We start from the raw sequence: 20,359 nt of genomic DNA, 5'->3' as shown, positions 1-20,359 counted from the left end.
ATTACACAAGTATATAATATAATAAATTTCTATTACACATAAAAAAAAAAAGATTAATTGAATTAAGGATAGGTCTCTATCTATAGTAAAATGATCGTTTACGATCCTTATTATAAACTATTCGACATATATAATCGAGTATTTATAGTTTGGTATAATATTTATTTGAATTGTATGAACCCATCGATTTTACATACATTTGGTTTTGATTACTACATAACATTCGTACTTCCTTTTAATTTCATATAACATATAAGGCTGCACAGGTCTTCTATACAAATGAATACAACATTATCCGAGTTTTTCATAGTTTACGTACGAAGGATGAAGGTGTTACAAAAACATAAATTATCATACTCAGATGTACTAAAAAATATTAGTCGTTTTAGTATTTAAATCACTATTAAGAACGTGTAATGATTTAAAAATATTCATGGATGCTTAGTGAAACTAAATGGAACTAGAAACAATTAATATTTCACTTCCTCATATTTATAATTGAGGATCTCTATTATATAATTAGCTTGTTACGGATGGCTCAAGCAATTAAAATACATGTTACATGAAAATGCTAATTCATAAACACCGTCTCATTGGTATTCAAGTGGCGAGTCAATAAAAATGACGTAAGTATTAATCCTTGGCACACACCCCCAGATCCTATTGATTTGGTAAAAACTTATTTCGAAACAGTGAAAACCGTGACGAATGAATGAATGAGCAATACATGTTGCGTAAAGTGGTAAGTTTGGCATTCTTTAAATTTTTCGAGAATGCCTTCAGAAAATGTTACTTACATTATCCAAAACTTTTTAAGTAGTAGAAAACAATAATAAAAAAAATTCCCGTTACGCTTTAGTAAGAGAAGTGTTGGCCTAGTGGCTTCAGCGTGCGACTCTTATACCTGAGGTCGTAGGTTCGATCCCCGACTTTCTTTCTATGTGCGCATTTAACATTTGTTCGAACGGTGAAGGAAAACATCGTGAGGAAACCGACGTTTTAGACCGAAAAAGTCGACGGCGTGTATCAGGCACTGGAGGCTGATCAACTACTTGCCTATTACACTTACTACTTGCCCTTACCTATACAATTGTTAATTTAAATAAAATCTTATTTCCCAACCTTTAACAGTTTTGACTAAACAAATGAAACCTTTCATTAAAACGGGCAATTATTGACTCGCTGAACTTGAATTGTTTAACGGAAAACCTAATTTTCCACATCAATAAGGATAGGAAGCCATATTGCACTTACGAAGCTTTAAAAACCTTCAATCAATTTCTTATAACTCTTCATTTAAAGGTATTATTTTAATATAAAAAATTCTCCTTCTGGAAGCCAGGAGATTTTAGGTCGCAGGGCCAGAAGAGTATGTGTTTATGCTTTTGTCCCGACTAACATAAAGTCCACCAAAATCTTCTGTCTAACCCTCAAATAGACACAGATCTTGGTTTGTTCCTCGATTTTTTATTATAATAAGTTTGTGGTCACAATTTCTCCGTCCACCGAAGCTTCGACATTCATTACAATATTACAATAATTGGTTTACGATGTGAAGTTGGTCAAAGTGCGATAGTTGATATAAACAATATTTTGTATTTATATAATTTTTTCGGAAGTTATCGATTTTAAACGTTTATCCAATTATTTTCTCATTTTTATTAGACTAGATCAAACTGACTGAAGGCCGTGACATTTCCATAACACGGATACACAAAGCTTTACAAAAATCATGTATTTTTATTATAAAGATAACGAACATAATAAACAAAGACAAGAAAAAAACATAAGAACATAAATAATAATAAATAAAAATGTGTTTTTTCATTATAAGTACATATGCATTACATATGTATTTTAGAAAATGCGGACTTAAGTTAGCAATTATGATAATAATGAATTTGTTATATTAATTGTTACCATATTTATGGTGGTATTTTTATATACATAACAATAACTCATTTCAGTTTTGTTTTTTAATTAGCCTTAGTATCATTCATTAATATAGAAAGACTGGCAAAATTGAATTATGGGATTTGGGCAGCTTAATTACTCAATAATTAATTTACAAAGAAGTTTCACATCTGACATATTTACTTTGTAGGCACGCAATATGTAATATGTATGATAGCTGTAAGATTACTAATAAATAAAGACACATGAATCATGAATAAGTGTATTCTAAAACCGCATTTAGTAGGTCGATAAGGTATTGCGAGATCCGGAGTGATTTGAAGTACTTAGTGATTTACGGACCCCATTTGACACTCGTGCAGTCGTGTTTATATGACCTTGTCCCTCTTAAAGATGTGATCGACCGAGACAACGAGTAAGCGAAAGTTAACGACCGTGATAAAGTCTTTAGAAGCTCATATAAGCTTACGTCGGCTTCTAACGACTGGTTTAAAAATTAGGGTTAGATTCAAAAATGAGATTCAGTGCTACGTAGGACCGTATGTGAAAATGTGAATTGTCAAATACGGGAGTCTTAGTTTAGTCTAAACTATCTAACTTAGTTTGGCAATCGGGTTGGTTAGGCCGTACATACCTGGTCCAAATCCAGAGATATAATGAGCATGAATGGTGAATGTATGAAAGTTGATAATGCGAGACAGTTATGCCTGGATCGTATCAAACGGAGATCTGTGGTCTTTACCCCTTCGGGAAAATGGCGTGATAATATAAAAAAAGTTCACATGTCAGAAGTGAAACTTCGTTGGCAAACTAATTTTTAAGTCTTGTTCATATTTATACAAATCTAAAACTAGATTTCCGAGACTTAAGAGGGAGGGAAAAAGGAATTTAATTGTGATTAAAATATGAAGTGTTGAAAATTAATACAAATTATTAATTTAATTTATTTTATTTTATTGTTCGATAATAAAAACATATGGCATTTTAATTTACAATTCGAGGTTTCAAATTTCAAGATTTCAAAATATTAAAGCTAACAATAGTTATAGATAGATTCAGACGCGAGCTGTTCTCTAATACCTCTTAATTCTCTTTGATACTCCGATCCGGTCAGAATACCGCTACAGTCACGGTCCAAAGAATTTACACCACCTGTTAGCTTTAGTATTTATTGTGAATGTGTGGGTACCGCACTTAAATTTAACCTTTCGGCCTAGCTCCATGAATCCGCTAAATCCGTGAGATTAGCTTTTTAGTTTTTAGATTTTTTTTTTTATAATGGAGAATAATGTTGATGATTCTATTTTTTATAATATTTGGTTATGTAATTCTTGTCTTTTATTTTGTTTTTTTCCTTTCTAAGCTTGCCGATCGCTTGTTAGCGAAAAAGCCGCAAGTTGATTCCCTTATATAGCTAAGTTTTTTGTATTTCAATAAATGTTACGAAGTGTAAATAAATATAATATAGCGGCAGTTTTACAACTTTAATTCAGATGCTTAATTGAATAATTCCTTTCTTAATACATCCGTTACAAATTAAATCCTAATCAATCAAGCGTAAAGTCGGTGTTAGTATTTCCGCACGAACTTTTTCATACCTCGCAACATTATTAGTATAGATATTCTATAATATTAATTTTAAACGCTCAAATATTTTTCTACTACATATTTGTTATCGATATTAGTGTGAAAAGAGAACTGAATATTAATAAAAAAAACAGTGGCTCTACAACCTTTTTTTAGGGCTTGGCCTCAGATTTCTGTATCTGTTTGTCAATCTAATAGGCTAGTAGATGTTCAGCCTCCTGTGCCTTACACACGCCGTCGAGTTTTCGGGTCTAAGGCAAGCCGGTTTCCTCACGGTGTTTTCCTTTACCGTTCGAGAGAAAATTAGATGCGCACATAGAAAGTCTTTTAGTCGTTTAGTGGATCGAACCTACAACTTCAGGGATGAGAGTCGCACGCTGCAGCCACAAGCCCAACAGTACTCTGGGCCGTGGGTTCAAGTGCTCAGGCGCTTAAAGAGTTAAGTTGGCGCACAGGGACCAGGGACTTTTTATATGGAATAAAATAAAAAATATTTGTTATAATTTTCTATTTATTAATTTTTAATGATTTTTTTTTTGATTGGACAATTCACACCAATTGACCTAGTCCCATGCTAAGCTGGTGAAGCTTGTGTTATGGGTACTAGGCAACGGATATACATACATATTATAGATAGATAGACATATAAATATATATTTAAACACCCGAGACCTAAGCACAACACCAAATGCTCATCACATCGATGTTTGTCTCAGCCGGGGATCTAACCCGGGACCCATGGATTCGCAGTCAGGGGTACTAACCACTAGACCAATGAGCCGTCGCATGTATTACTATGTAGATTAAGAAAATTGTAAATACTGTATATTTGATTGTTTTGTTTAATACAAATAATACAAATACAAATATTTTTTACCTACATAACATTTTACATAGACGCTTTCGTTCAGCAAAAAGCAATCAAACAAAACGAGCGCCGTTTATGGAATGTGCTGATACCCGAAAAGGTAGCGGTGAAGTCACGACTATGCGGCCGGTTCCGCTACATTATTTTATTCTCAACAAAATGAAAGATTTCGTCTTAAATCAGCCAGGTCATATTAGACAAGCCGGATGATGCAACAAGTTAGACAGTCTCATTATAACAGTATTTTAATTAAATTTTATGTATTCCCAACACAAATATATACACTCGCGAGCAAACAAATCGACTCAAGCGCTACCTCTGCATTCAAAGATTGTTTTATGTGAAAGTATACAACATTTTAATAGAAATTATCAGAACAATCTTTGTTTCGATTGGAAGTGACCATTAAAATGGACAAGAAATGCAATTCGAAGAGGGAAACGTCCCTCTAAAGTGCTCGAAAAAAATTATTACGCTAAAGAAGTATAACTTCAAAAAATAACGTAGCGTTAGTTGGGCAAAGGGTATAACAGAACGACCCGCGTTTAGATGTGAGTCACGATTTATATCACGTTTCCATACATAAACACTTGTTTCAAAACCTGTTGCGCTATCATTATACCTGTTGAGATGGGCGATCATAATATTGAGATCGTTTAGATAAAAAACAGATTCACAAATCATACCAAAGGTTCATACGATGTTCCAATATTTAATTATGGCTACAAAAATATGTTCGTTTACCATATGTTATGTGTTTATTTATTTCGTAATCCTACAGCTAATAAAAATTATATATAATAACACTAAAAATATAGCCACAGATGGAATACAAAATATATCTTTATATATATAATTCTTCTGTGAGTGTGTATGTCACTGAACTTCTCTCAAACGACTGGACCGATTTTGATGAAATTTTTTGTGTGTGTTCAAGGGGATCTGGGAATGGTTTAGATTCACAAATCAGCCCGGCAGGTGGCGCTGCAGTCGGTACTTTCATACTTTAATATCCTAATAGCTTGAAATATCATGCAGGACAACGTCTGTGGGGTCCACTAGTAATATATATAATATCCTACAAAAAGGTTCAAATTTACAGTAAAAATTATTCTATACATTTAACTAAGAGGTACCTAATTTGGCTGTGTTGTGTGATGGTATAAGAGAGGGTAAGTACGCGAAGGTGTGTGAGTGGGGTATGCTCATGATGCAGGTGATTTTGCGCTATGGATAATCTTAATACTTATTCATATTCCGCGATAGCTTAAACAAGTCAAGGCTTAAATATTGGTTGTTCTATGTCCGGGCTGCGCGACACAAAACTGAGGTTTTTGCATAGTTAGTGCTGGTGTGAGAAACATGAAATTTTCATATAATGCAAATTCTAATAGTCAAAAAGACTGTAAGAAATCGCTGGATTCATTTAACTCGTGACTCTCTCTTTATGGTATAGAATATGAAGTACCCTAACAGTGGCTACCTTTTAGGTAATGTATATTGATCAGCCATCTGTGCCTGACAAACCAACTGTTTGTGTCTAAGGCATGCCAGTTTCCGCACGTTTCCCTTCACTACGCTAGTCTTAAATGTACGTAGTCTATTGGAGCCTAAACGTGGATCGAATCTACATGGATAAGAGTCTCACGCTGCTAGAGTAACTCTACTCACTAAATTGCTTAAGCCAAGTTAAATTTGGAAGAAGTATAACACAATTATGTACCAAGTTCGAATTCATCGAAAGATACGTGAGAATTTCCAGAATTTCACTAGGTACTACTTTTTATCAAATTGTTCATAAGTAAAGCATTTATCTATTAAATCATATCAATTAAAGAGGCATCTTTTTATAGCAACTGCAATTACCTTGACATCTGCGATAAATTTATATCGTTTTTCTCGTGTAACCATTATAGGCCGTTTACATTGCTTAGATTTATCCCACGTAGGTCATGAAATATTAATATCAATAGTGGTATACATCAAGATATGAAAATAATATAGGTTTACATTTGTCAATGCTTTCCACGAGTTCACAGTTAAATCAACATCACCTTGATGGCTGGAAGTCTTCCACAGTCCGTTCACAAGGCACTCTTTTGCGAACTGTGGAATCGACTTCCACGGTGGGTTCTTCCCTGAAAGATACGACCTCCAACTATTCAAAGTTAGAGTGTACTCCTCCCTTGGTATCCATGGACTGCGATGACTGCCCTGTTTGGCCGTCCCGATTGCCCCCTATTATAAAAAGAAATAAATACTATTTCTGAAAACTTTGAGTTATCTAATTAAAGTAATAATTTTCTTTTAAATCCTTTAAAGTTAAAGGATCTATGCAATTTTTACAGGTCTAAAAAGGGCAGTCAAGAGCCCATGAAAACCCATTTTGGTGGGTGCGTTGCGGCCGTAGAGGGAGGAATATGCTCTATTTTAAAGTGGAGGTCATCTCCAGAAATACCCCCACTGTTAGTCATAACCACAAAAAAAAATGTTTATTAAGGAACATAAGATACATGTATCACTTATTCCACGTCATTAAATTTGAATTTGTAGGCATCCCTACTCATCGGCAAAGAAGACAGAGGGTGTAGAGGCCGAGAGAAAAAGCCGGCGTAAAAATCTCTCACAGTTTGATACCTTTGAACCTTTAAACTTTAACCTTTAGAATGCAATATCATTGAACATAGGCTATATTTATATCCGAAGTAGTACATAAATGTACGAATGTGTGAGACTTGCAAGGCACTAGATCCAATGTATCTCCCATACAACTCAATACTTACTTAGTTCTGTATCGCAGTCCGTGTACTCATGGTTGCAGTCGATGGTGTAACACGCGACGCCGGCCAGCAGCACCGCGTATAGGACTACATAAGCTCCTGCCATCACCGCTGGTACGCCATCTGTGTATATCAAAAATGTTATCAAATTTGGCCAATTGTAAGTAATATTTATTTAGACTACAAAGATCCTTTTTAGTGCTTAGAAAACCCTCTTCCTCCTGTAGGTTAAAGTATAAAACTAAATGAAAACGTGAATCGTTTTCCTTTCGTAAAGTAATCGTATAGTTAAACTAACTTTATTTACGTTTTTTTAGCGTAAGTTAATATCTACCGTTAGTCTCGCCTCACACCGGACAAGCACAAAAGCTGGCGCGGCCGCAGAGCAGGTGGAAAATAATAAACAGCTCAAATATAGAGTGTCCAAGATTTTGTTCCCTTTGGAGTACTCTCGTGCACAGGCGCTAATTATAGATTTTAATTCGCGCCTGGTAGATAGTACCGGGGACCCAAGAGCTAGAGCGTTTTCCGCGCTCAACGAATAAGTAACTTAAACTTTTTATGATTTTTTTATTATTATTATTACTATATAGGCAAAGAACCGAACTTGTATATTAAAAACCTCTAACCCAATCTATTGAAGTAATTAACTATTTGCCTACCAACGGGTGGCGCAAAAGTAATGGCACTAAAGAAAATTTGTTTATTTTTTTTATATGATGATAGTTTTCATTCTGTTGTTGAAAATTGTGTAATGAACAAATGTAAAATACACTGAAAATAAACATGGACTGTTTTACTCCCCAAGAACGTGGAATAATCGTGTCAATGTTCTTACGGAATAATTCATTGGTGATAAAAACACAACGTGAATTTCGTTGACGATTTCCTGCAAGATCACCCGATCTGACGAGTCCAGACTTCTTTCTTTGGGGTTTTTTGAAATCTCGGGTGGTTGTGAACAAGCCACAGACTCTCGCAGCTCTAAAAGAAAACATTCATCAAGAAATAAGGAACATATCGCAGGAAGTATTACGGCAAGTTATGCAAAATGTCATAAATAGGTCTCAAATGTGCATCAACTCTGGAGGTCACCATTTAAAAGACATCAACTTTAAATCCCAATGGTACGAAATTTAATGGCACAAATATTCATTAAAAAAAACTAAATCTAGTTTTTTAATTTAGAAAAAAATGTTATAGCTGAACCAAATAGGGTCTTTACTTTTGCGCCCCCCAGTATAACTACTAAATACTACAACAAATTACTGACTGACCTTGAAATTAAATTTACGAATGTTTTATAACCAACTTTTGTTTGTCTTGGGGGAGATAACAATCTTAGTTACACGTTTAAAAACCCTACTGAACTGTATGAATAGAACTCTTTAATAATAATTAAACACAAAGTGTGGGAAAAAATCAATGAATTTTTTAGATTTTGTAATTAAGGAGATAGTTAATTGACGCATATGCAGCGCCGTTTTCGTGCCAACGTTAGAGGTACACACTACACAGGGAATTTAATTTTCTTTTTATTAATTTTTAATTATTTTTAATTCTATTTGATATTTGATATTTTTAACAATTATATATTGATAAAAAATTATAAAAAATTATTATTGATTTTTTCCTCATAAGTTATATTATAAGGCTTTATAAGGCGTAATAATATAATATTCTTGCGTAACCAGTTGTTGTTAGCACCCTTTTAACCAAATTTTAAACTCTATTATTAATATTTTATACCATAATGTTCATTTTTATGTAAGGGAATGCTTAGATTATCAGTAAATAATGTGATCGAGTCACTTGACCGTGAATATTGTTGGTTTGGTTTAACATTTTGATTCTAACTTTTAAAAATAATAATTTATTTTTGATTTGCTTTGTTATTATTTAACAATTTCATACTTTAGAATCATTACGACCACTAAACCCGCTAAATGACGATGTCGTGATGTGACGATATTTCTACGACATATCTTTCTACATATAACTCCTCTTAAACGGCTGGAGCGAATGAATGTTTTTGTATGGTTTAGATTCACAAATCATCCCGGCAGATGGCGCTGCAGTCGGTACTTTAATACTTTGTTTAATATCCCAATCGCTTGAAATATCATGCATGACGTCTGTCGGGTCCGCTAGATATGTATATTAGTAGTAATTTTGACCATTATAATTCTATAGAAGCTCAATTAGCAAATTAGAAGTTAAAGTAACTTTGTTATGAGGCAGTGACTGAAACTTGTTTTTTAAAAACTAACAAACTTTATTTAAAATTATGCTTACAATACACTAACGTTGGAGTTGGAATGTGGAATAGAAGTGTCTTTGAAAGGATTGGGTTTTGGTATTTAAAGGTTTGGGTAGGAGTAGGGATACATTAGGGGAACAAACAATGTCATTAGGTAATTAACTTGTCATTAGGTAATTAACTATAACTTATCTCTACATAAACAAATGGTTTAACTTATACAAGGCAAAGAAATAATAATTAGGTAAATAACAAAGATTAATAATATAGTGGGGACCACATAACAACTTCTAATTATTACTTTACGATTGCTTTGCATTGTAAAAACAAAGCAATAACGATACTAACAATGTCCTAGTAAGTAGTAGAGGACGGTGAAGCCAACGCAACAATTCAATTTTCCGCCCATGTTTTCAAAACTATTTAAAACACAGAACATGTACTTGAAACGCATGAACGTAACAGTAACTTGTACAAGTAATAAAGGTGTAAACAGTATATACAGTTATAAGCACCTCCGGCTTTAGAAGCAATTGAATGTTTCATAGAGATTAGCATTTAGCAAATAAATTATCGGCAGGATGAGGCTAATGTATGAAAAGATCCTGTTTCTAGTATAATTGTGTATAACGTAAAATTGCATATTAATGTAGCTATAACTGTTTGTTTAAGTACTGCAACGCACTCGTCTACTAGCAATGTGGTTGTCGATGGGCTTATAAATAAAATCAGCGATTATAAACGCAGAATGTGAGATACAGTTTATACTGAATTTAGCACTGAAACTAAAATGAATTTTCATTTTATACAACACAATATTAACGTATATTTCCCGCAGCGGAATGAGGCCAAATCTGCGTATACACAACACACCTGTATTGGGAGTAACGTCAGATCAATTTTGTCACAACCATATTTATTCATAAACTTCGTTATCCTTAAACGTAAATATAAAAAACCGGTTACATAAGTTATTAGGCGACGTGCCGACTTATCGCTAATAAGCGACTTATACTAACTACAACTAAACTAAACTAAAATCTAAAAAGAAAAAAGTATCAGGAATAATTTCCAGCTCCTTCAACTCGACCGTATTACGAAGAGAAGTTCGAACCGCCAATGACCAATCCGCTTCCGAGCGGCTTCATCTCTTGGCGTTGTTTGAAGATGTGGGTTCACTCTGCATCTTCTACCGCATTTACCATGGTGAGGTTTCAGAGGAGTTGTTCGGATTAATACTTGGAGCTGAATTTTTATCATCGGACGTCGAGGCACAATACAAAATTCCAACCGTATCACCTCGACGTTCCACAACTGAGCGTTTTTTAAGGCAGTTTTTGCCGCGCACTACCACTATGTGGAACCAGGTGCCCACTAGTACTTCCAAACCAATTCGACTAAAGATCCTTCAGGAAAAGACCGTACCAATTCTTAATAGGCCGGCAACGCACTCGCCAGTATCACTTAACATCAGGTGAGCATCCTGCCCGTTTACCCGTGTTCTATAAAAAAATTATGCTCTGAGTAATACAATTTGAGTAATAGATCGTGATAGTGTGATATAACTAACATATCTTACATTATTCAAATTCTTCATAACGCAAATTTTATTCTCTCGGACCTCAGTTGTACGAACTACTGGTGTGAATTAAAATCAATCGAAGATATCTAATATATAAAATTCTCGTGTCGCGATGTTTGTGGTTAAACTCCTCCGAAACGGCTTGATTTTTTGTGTGCATATTGGGTATAACTGAGAATCGGACAGCATCTATTTTTCTTCCCCCTACATGTTACGGGTAGTCCACCACTTAAATTTTTTTTTAAATTTTTAGATATTTTTTTTTTATGATACAGCATTAAAAAATACATACAACCCCCAATTTTCACCCCTCTACGATCAACCCCTATTTTTTATTACAAATGATATACATGGCAAAACGTTTGCCAGGTCAGCTAGTAATCTATAAATATATCATGCAACCAATATCACTGGTCTAACCGCGTACTCCTACATACTTTCTTTGATAGCTTAATATGTATCTAGTACATGTACAGTATGTTAATAGAAATCGATATGACGATGTTATGACGTAACAGTGTTACGTGTCCTTCTATTGTATATAATAATAATGTCGCTTTCATACGAGGTCGTCTAGCAAAAAATTACCGTTAATTCAATCAGATAACTGTATACAATAATATTTACTAAGAATTTGTTTATTATGAGATACGTTTTTTTTATATACAAAAAACCAGATCGAAATATTATATCAAGAAACCAGAAAAAATTGATCTGGGACTCAGATGTTTCGTGTATAGTAATAGGTAAGTACACGATCAGGGTTTCAAGATCATTTGTCAATCTGATAGACAAGTAGGAGCTCAGCCTCCTGTGCCTCACATACGCCGCGCCGTCGACTTGGGTCTCAGCCAGTTTTCTCGCAATGATTTCCTTCACCGTTCGAGCGAATGTTAAATGCGCACATAGAAAGTCCATTGGTGCCCAGCCGGGGATCGACCTCAGGGATGAGAGTCACATGCTGAAGCCCAGGCCAACATTGCTCTATGAAAAGACGATATTCTAAATCTAAATTGCTAACATTAAAACCTTTGTCAAATGTTCTTAACACACTAAAAGCAACATACAAAAAATGTAAAGCGAAACAGTTTCTCACAGTTCAGCGAAGTGGCTCGTTGAACCCAGTACACGTGACGTGAAATCGCCAACTCAACATTTCCTCATACATTCTCAAGCCTGCCATTGTTTACTTTACCGCAAATTTATGGTGTTAGGTTTTTACTGTATGTCTAATTAACATTTCAAATTGTATTTATTTATTTTAGTCTAAAGTGGCAAGGTGGCTTTAGACGTGGGAGAGTATTTTGACGACAATTTTTTTTTATAGAACAGGGGCAAATGGGCAGGAGTCTCATCTGATGTTAAGTGATACAGCAGCCTTGGCTCGCGAGTGCATTGCCGGCCTTTTAAGAATTGGTACGCCCTTGAAGGACCCTAAGTTGAATTGGTTTGGAAATACTTCAGTAAAAACGCTCAGTTGTGGAACGACGGACATCGAGGTGATGCGGGTGGAATTTCGATTTCTGCCTCGACGATGAAACTCAGCTGCAGGTATTAATCCGAATAACTCCTCTGAACACTCTCCATGGTAAATGCGGTAGAAGATGCAGAGTGACCCCGCATCTCTACGCAACGCCAAAGGATCAAGCCGCTCGGAGAGGGATTGGTCGTCGACGATTCGAACCGTTCTTCCTTGAATACGGTCAAGTGGAAGGAGCTGGTACTGTGGAGCTCCCCATAACCACATAAGTATTTATAAACAACTTATTTATTATGACATTTGAATACCTATTGGAACGAAGTTCCTTATCGCGCGTTGTGAAAGGGGGCTAGACGGAAAAAATTCTTACGAAAAGTTGTCACGATACTTTTTTGCTATTTGCTATTGTACTACAATGGTTCTCGTCCGATCATCGAAGTTAAGCAACGTCGGGCGAGGTCAGTACTTGGATGGGTGACCGCCTTGGGAACACCTCGTGATGTTGGCTTTTTTATTTATAGGATGGCTTTCTTTACAAATAAACGATTTATTATTATTATATCCAGTTCCCAAACCAATCGCGAGAAAAACTGGCAAGAAACTCTCCGCTAATCTTATAAATCGCCTAGTTCTGTTTATAAGGAAACTAGCTGACCCGGCAAACGATTGTTTTCCTAGTATATTAAATCTAGAAAATATTGTTTTAGTTCAATAAAAATAACTATCTTAAATCATAAAAAATAGGGGTTGATCAGAGGGGTGAAAATTAAAAAAAAATTATCTAAAAAATAAAAATATTTGATTTGGGGTCACTCCTTATCACGTAGGGGTTTGTAGAGAGATAGTAGCCGATTCTCAGACTTACTGAATATGCATAAAAAATTCATAAGAATCGGTCAAGCCGTTTCGGAGGATAATGGGAACGAACATTGTGACACGAGAATTTTATATATTATTAGATTAAGGAATTTGCCATTTAACAAATTGAATAGCATTATAATTGTTTTAAAAACTCTTGTCTAGTTTATACAATGTGGAACAGAGAACCACGCAAATACAGTACTAACCAATACTTCAAAAAGTTCAAGAGCAGCGAGTAGAATAATCAATTCGGACCGACAAATAAGATCTGACCAATTTGATCAAGTAAAACAAAACGATTTCCAAGGAAATTAAGGCGTCGACTTTCAACGTACGAATTCACACGGCTCAAAGGCTGCCGAGGTTTTTCATCTAATCGCCGTTTCGTAACTTATTGTTTGGAAATAAGCATTGTTAACGTGATTGCTTATTACTCAATCGAATTAATGCAAAATGTTTATAAGAATTTAAAAATGTAGTCGAACTTACTATGTATTCTTTTTGATCATTTTTCTTCTGCCTCGTAATTAATTAGCTAATACTTATCTAAATATATAAAACAAAGTCGTGTTAGTTACACCTCTTATAACTCAAGATCGGCTGGACCGATATTAATTATCTCTTTTTTGTGGATTTTTTTCCGCTCTAAATAGCAGAATAAGTAATAAAATATCGGATAAGTTATCGAATAACAATAAATTAATTTAGTTCTATTAAAGGTAACGAAGTGTAAATAAATAAATATTTTTATATTGAAATACAAAGTCAATTGTATATATAACTACTAGCGGATCCAACAGACCATTGTCGTGTACACACGTCTTAGATACAAAAAAAATATCTAATATCTATCTAATAATGTAAATTCTCGACTCCACTTGAACACACAAAGAAGTTTCATGAAAATCTAGTTTAGGATTTAATAATTAAAAAAATAATTACGAACATGCACAGAAGATTTATATAGATATATAGGGTGTCTCAGTAAGAGTGCACTTTTTCATTTTTAAATAAAGACAAGTATTTTATGACAGAGTTCTGATACTTTTATTGTATTGTAAAGAAGACATGTTCCGATTAAGTATGGAATAAAATATCCGGCAAATGACCTCCACGGCTCTGATGACAGGCCATTACACTTTTCATTAAATTTTCCATGATTTTTGCACAGAGATGTGTCTGTATCTCACCGATGACGCGTTGGATTTCCGATTGGAGCTCAGGAATGGTTTCGGGTTTATTCGCATATAACTCGAGATCTCACAAAACCCCAAAGAAAAAATCGCACGGCGTTAAATTGCACGATCTTGGTGGCTAGTTGACATCAAAATTTCGTGAGATAATGTGTTGTGTTCATCGGAGAAAAAGACTTTTTTCGAAAAATTGGCATCGACTTCCCTTTGCTCCATTACTCATTGAGCAAATTGCCGGTGCTTTCCTTGGTCTGCTGGTTTGAGCTCCTGAGTTAACTGAATCTTGTACGCACGAAGGTGGAGGTCTTTAGTCAAAATTTGCTCCGTCGAATTGATGTTTTCGTGTATTCGGCGACACTCTCGTTTACAGCAGCAATGTTTTCAAGGGATCGACCGGTACGTTGACGCAAAGGATTCTTATAATCCATAATTGACCCAGTTTCTTCAAATTTTTTGGCCACTCTTGACACATTAGGTGCACTTTCTCGGCTGAAAATTTGGTGAAGTTTGCGAGCGTTTTCAGCGTTACTTTTGTGATGAGTTTTCACAATTATAACGAGTTGTTCTTTCAACAAATGCTCCATTTTTAATAATCGGAACAAACAGAGGTGACACCTGTCAAATTTCAGAGTTGCCACTTGCAGGAAAACAAAAATATAACAATTTTAAAAAGTGCACTCTTACTGAGACACCCTATATATACCAGCTGTTTATTTGCTGTATAGATAAACAACCTTGTTACCGACTACAGCGCTATCTGCCGGGCTGATTTGTGAATCCAAACCACCCGCAAACCAAACAATTCATTCAAATCGGTCCAGCCGTTTAAGAGTAGTTCAGTGACATACACACGGACAGTAAATTCAAATTCAAATTCAAAAATCATTTATTCACGTAGGTAACACAATGTACACTTGTGATTCGTCATTAAAGAAATAAATATTAATGCTTCTAATTTTACATTTACTGCCAGTTCTCAAATCAAGGGCGTAGAACGGAAGAGAAGAACTGGCAATAAACTCTCCGCCACTCTTTTTAATCGCCATGTTTTTTTTTTTTTACACAACGTTTGTAAGGAGTTGCAACCATTACACCATGTTCTACATGACATTTTAAGTAATTAATAATAATAACATAAATAAAAACAAAGACTTGTCCCCGTATCAGCAGGAGGCATGGTGAAATAGGAGCACGCACTTACATTCTCGTGGGAACAACACGCAAACACATAGTCGAAATACTTAACATCACCGCATACACGAATTCAAGTACGACCAGTCACCACAAGTAGCACCCGTTCACGAGTATGACGCATGGCCAGCCATCGGCATCGGTAGAATTATACATTTAACAAACATAGTTTAGTTGAACCTTTTCAAGCGAAGTTAGTTTACCTACTAAATAACTTGGTTCCATTACATTAAGAAAATACGATAAAATAATAAGTTTAAGCAACTATGGTTTTGACAATGGTACAGTCGACTCTCGATAATTTGACACTCGTTAATTTAAATCTCTCGATAATTTGAAAAATCATATGTCCGTCACCCGGTTCAAGCTACCTTCCCAAACCCCTCCCTACTTTCAGCCAAATCGGATCAGCCGTTCTTGAGTTATAAATAGTGTAACTAACACGACTTTCTTTTATATATTTATAGATATATTACAATTTGATTTCTTTGTTAAATATTGAACGCTATGTGCTTCCAATTTAAGTTCAAATACCATGCGCTGCTAACATATACATATCTCCATAATTCAATAAATATTAAAATTAATATTCTAATGTAAAAAATTTAGTATCGTGGAAAATAGTAAAATCGTTAAATTATTCAAAAACAAGTTATTTGCAAATAAGTCAATGCAACAAGGTCACTTTCTCTGCACCGCACACTTTCAATGCTCGCGTGAACGTTAGATTGAGTTAAAGTCTTGAAGGCATACATAAAGCTTATATGATACAAAAGAGTTTTATATTTGTATCTGTGCATCGACGAAAATATCCTTATATGATTTTCATACATATGTATATATGTATAATAAATTAATTGTCGTTTAATACATTCAATTCTGATGAACTTTAAGTGTATTTAGGAGTCACAACAATATATATAAATATAAAATTGAAATAAAAAAATCAACAATTTGAACAATTTCTGTTAGTTTTAAATATTCCTTGTATAAAAAACTAAAGACCAAGAAGGTTAGCACGCAAAGGTTTTATTGGCAATAAACAAAAGGTAGAATGTTTTTGTAAATGTGATTGTAAAGCTTAAAAATTATAAAATAAAATAAAATTTGATAAAACGCTGTGTCTTAAATGATGAGAGACAAAGATAAAAGAAAGAGAGAGAAAGAGAAGTGTTGCAAATGTCTAAATTAGCAATCTATACTAATATTATAAAGAGGAAAGATTTGTATGTAAGTATGTTTGTAACGAATTTTCTCAAAAAGTACAGGTCCGATTTTAAAAATTCTTTCACCATTTGAATGCTACATTATCACTCATTAATATAGAATATTTTTATTGCATGAAAAAAATAAGGTTCCCTACTAAAAAAAATGCCTAAAAATATATTTCATTGCATGCGCTGCGAAAGCTTTTGATGATAGAACAAAAAAATGATCCACAATATTAAAGAACATATTAATATCTATATATGTTGCGGATATCAATGTATGTTACGATCTGTTTCGCAGTTAAAGAACTCTTGTGTAATATTATGATACAGCAGTTGTTACTACTAATTTATTTTTATTTATATGCATTAACTTTTGTACTGCATTTGTTCAAAGACACCGTTTTGGACCCAGCTTGAATATTCATCGCTTGCCAAGGGCCACGTAACGTAAACTTTTTCAAGTATTGAATAGAATCAATTTGGGTACGCATTGGCAAGCGTATGTTATGTAAACTTGTGTGGAATAATGATAAGGCTATTGTATTCAGAGCGAATGATTTCGATGGAATTTATATGTTTTTGAAACAATATTTTCGTGTTACAAATAAATATTTATTTATTTATTAATACTTCGTTGCAGAAATATAATACAATTGACATAATTTGACAAAGAGGGCAACTGGCGGCCTTATCGCTTTCGAGCGATCTCTTCCAGACAACGACTTAAATATAATGGGCTATTTGACAAGATTTTAAACCATTACTATACAAATTGTTATTTTTAATTGTGTTCGGTCTTTAAATTCTAATTTAACATTCATAATTGTAAAAAGACCCCTATAAACGCCACTATAGACGAAATTCCACCCGTATCACCTCGACGTCATTCCTCAACTGAGCGTTTCTTAAGGCAGTTTTGGCCGCGCACCACCACTATGTGGAACCAGCTGCCCACTGAAGTATTTAAGAACCAATTCGACTTAGGCTCATTCAAGAAAAGAGCGTACCAAGTCTTAAAAGCGATTGCGAGCTCTCTAGCATTGAGAGGGTCCACGACGGTATCACTTAACATCAGATGAGCCTCCAGCTAGTTATATAAAAAAAACTAATAGTCTGTGACCTTTTGTGTCACGTGACTGACGTATAAAAATTAAAGCATTTTTTTAGATTGTTTTGGTTAATTTAATGATTATTTACAAGTTATTTTACTCCATAGTTACTTTTTGAAGCGTGTATACAGACTCTAATAACACTTTATTTTTCATATTGTCTATTGTAGAAAGAACTGTGCAGCGAAAATTGAAAACTTTAAGCTGTGTATATGTGTTGAAAGGAAGTGCTAAAGCCTAAACACCATCCGGACACCTGCAATGCCAGTAGGATCATCAATGCGGTGTCGACCCTTTAGGAAGTGGTGCAGACGCCCACCCAACATACCAGAGGTCCTTGATTCAATTTTAAATAACATCCGGATTAGTAGGCATAAAAAAATCAATTATTTTTTTTTAAATATTCATGAAATATGTGTCCCATTTTCCATTCCACGAGATAGTACACAACGTAATTATAATTAATAAATATACTACTTTAATTACCTTAAAATTATTACCAACATCTGTTTAAATAGACACATATGTAATGTCTAACACAAAACTGTAGATATCGAATTGCAAATGGGATCATTTCGCGTATTACATTAGGCAAATTATCGAAAGAACATATATATAAATCGTTACAATCCAATTATGGTATTAGCTACTTTGATATTAAATTATTTTCGTTAAGAGGTCGCTTACTGCTAATTACATTATTCAAGTTCCAGTTTTTCTCGACCGTTCTATGACCTCTGATTTGAGACCACTTAGTCGAGCTTAGAGCCATTAATTAAATATTTTTTGATGTTCATAAGTTACCTACATAAAATATTTTTACTTGACATCTACGTAAGTTTCAAATGTAAAGGCCGATTTACATTATCTTAGTGTTTAGGAGAGTGCTTTAGTACAACTTGAAAGGCAAGTTCTTTAGCGTAGCGTTTACTAAAGCAAGTAGCGTTTACATGTTTCAACTAAAGTACTATCCTAAAGCACTCTCCTAAACACTAAGATAATGTAAATCGGCCTTAAGACAGAACTCGCGTTTTTTTTCACAGACTAACAAACTCAAAACTACAAATTAAATAAAACGTCAGTTTTAACACAACAGATAATCAACAATCTAACAAATCTAATCTAAGAAATATATTTCTACATGTATCTGTTCATGTTTAAAAAATAGAACACAAGAACAGAGTGCTTTCCATTTAATAGAGACTGTAAGTAGTGTTTTAGAAAACTTTCTTATGTTTAAAATCCTTTTCGGTAAATTAAGGTAGTTAAATTACTTATTAGTCTTAAATTTGGTTAGACCGTAATGTTAAATTGTATCTTTGCGCAGAGACAATTTATTATAAAAAATATGTACATATTTCAAGAAATAATTATTGTATTTCTTAAATTAGATTCATTAGATTATTAATTATCTATTATGTGTTAACTGATGTTTCATTTAATTTGTTTGTTACTCTGTGTGTCACGCTAGTTTTGGTCTGTCATTTAAATTTTAATTCAAGGTTGTTTTATTAAAACATTTTGGATTATAAAAGAAAATATAGGATAAGAGTGATTGCTTTCAAGTATATTTAACTAAAATTTTTAATACGCAGCACCTAAAAATAGAATGTAATAGAAATGATGCTACCAATATGCTGTCTTTTATAGAATAACAATTACCTAAATTAGTTTTATTAAACTGATAAAAAATCGTATTTAAAAATAGTAGTTGCGTACGCTATATTGTCATGATTTTAAAGAAGTGTTTTTATTAGACATCGGATTATGCAAACATGCAAATGCATATAATTCTATTTTTACAGCATTATTGCATATTTTGGTACTTTTTCATTGATAGTGCTTATTTAAATAGTTAGGTATACGTGTTTGGCAAATATTGCTATTATCTCAACACATTTCAGTAATATACCCAATGCGATTGAGAAATTAGAAACAAAAAACTTTCCTCTATGCCTTGGAAACAATAGAAAAAATTATTGAACAGAGTAACGCCCTTCCGAGTTCACTATCGCAAAAAGTTCGTGGCAAATTAAATGCAGTTTTGTATAAAAACCCCGGTTTTGAAGGGATAAAGAAAATTGACGCGTTTATCAACGGCACCGGACAAAGTCTGCCTGAAGAGGTCTCTGCAGAAATGGCGCCAAATTTTAAGTTCTGTCCGGTAATAGTCCGGTCAATTTAGACATCCAAGGTTACAGTAATTCGCACTTGGCTGAATATTGGTAGGATTGCTCAATACACTATTATAAAGGAAATGTGAAAAGTCCTCATCGATCCGGCACGTGCAAAAAAAATTACTCCGGTTCAAAGATCACAAAAA

At 34.0% G+C, this 20,359-nt stretch overlaps 1 protein-coding gene across 3 annotated transcripts in view; it reads right to left on the bottom strand.

Moving 5' to 3' along the window:
• LOC125050446 (putative epidermal cell surface receptor) overlaps positions 1-20,359 on the bottom strand; it is a 43,253-nt gene that overhangs the window by 19,611 nt on the left and 3,283 nt on the right. For all 3 annotated transcript variants that reach the window (XM_047650309.1, XM_047650318.1, XM_047650328.1), the window contains exon 2: positions 7,153-7,272. In XM_047650309.1, the coding sequence (XP_047506265.1) occupies positions 7,153-7,255 (103 nt within the window). In that variant the 5' untranslated portion in view covers positions 7,256-7,272. The remainder of the gene's footprint in view (positions 1-7,152; positions 7,273-20,359) is intronic.

The sequence above is a fragment of the Pieris napi genome, chromosome 1 (assembly GCF_905475465.1).
Source record: "Pieris napi chromosome 1, ilPieNapi1.2, whole genome shotgun sequence".
NCBI classification, from domain to species: Eukaryota; Metazoa; Arthropoda; class Insecta; order Lepidoptera; family Pieridae; genus Pieris; species Pieris napi.
The sequence above is the reverse complement of the archived record's forward strand: the minus strand, read 5'-3'. Positions and strand labels throughout refer to the sequence as shown.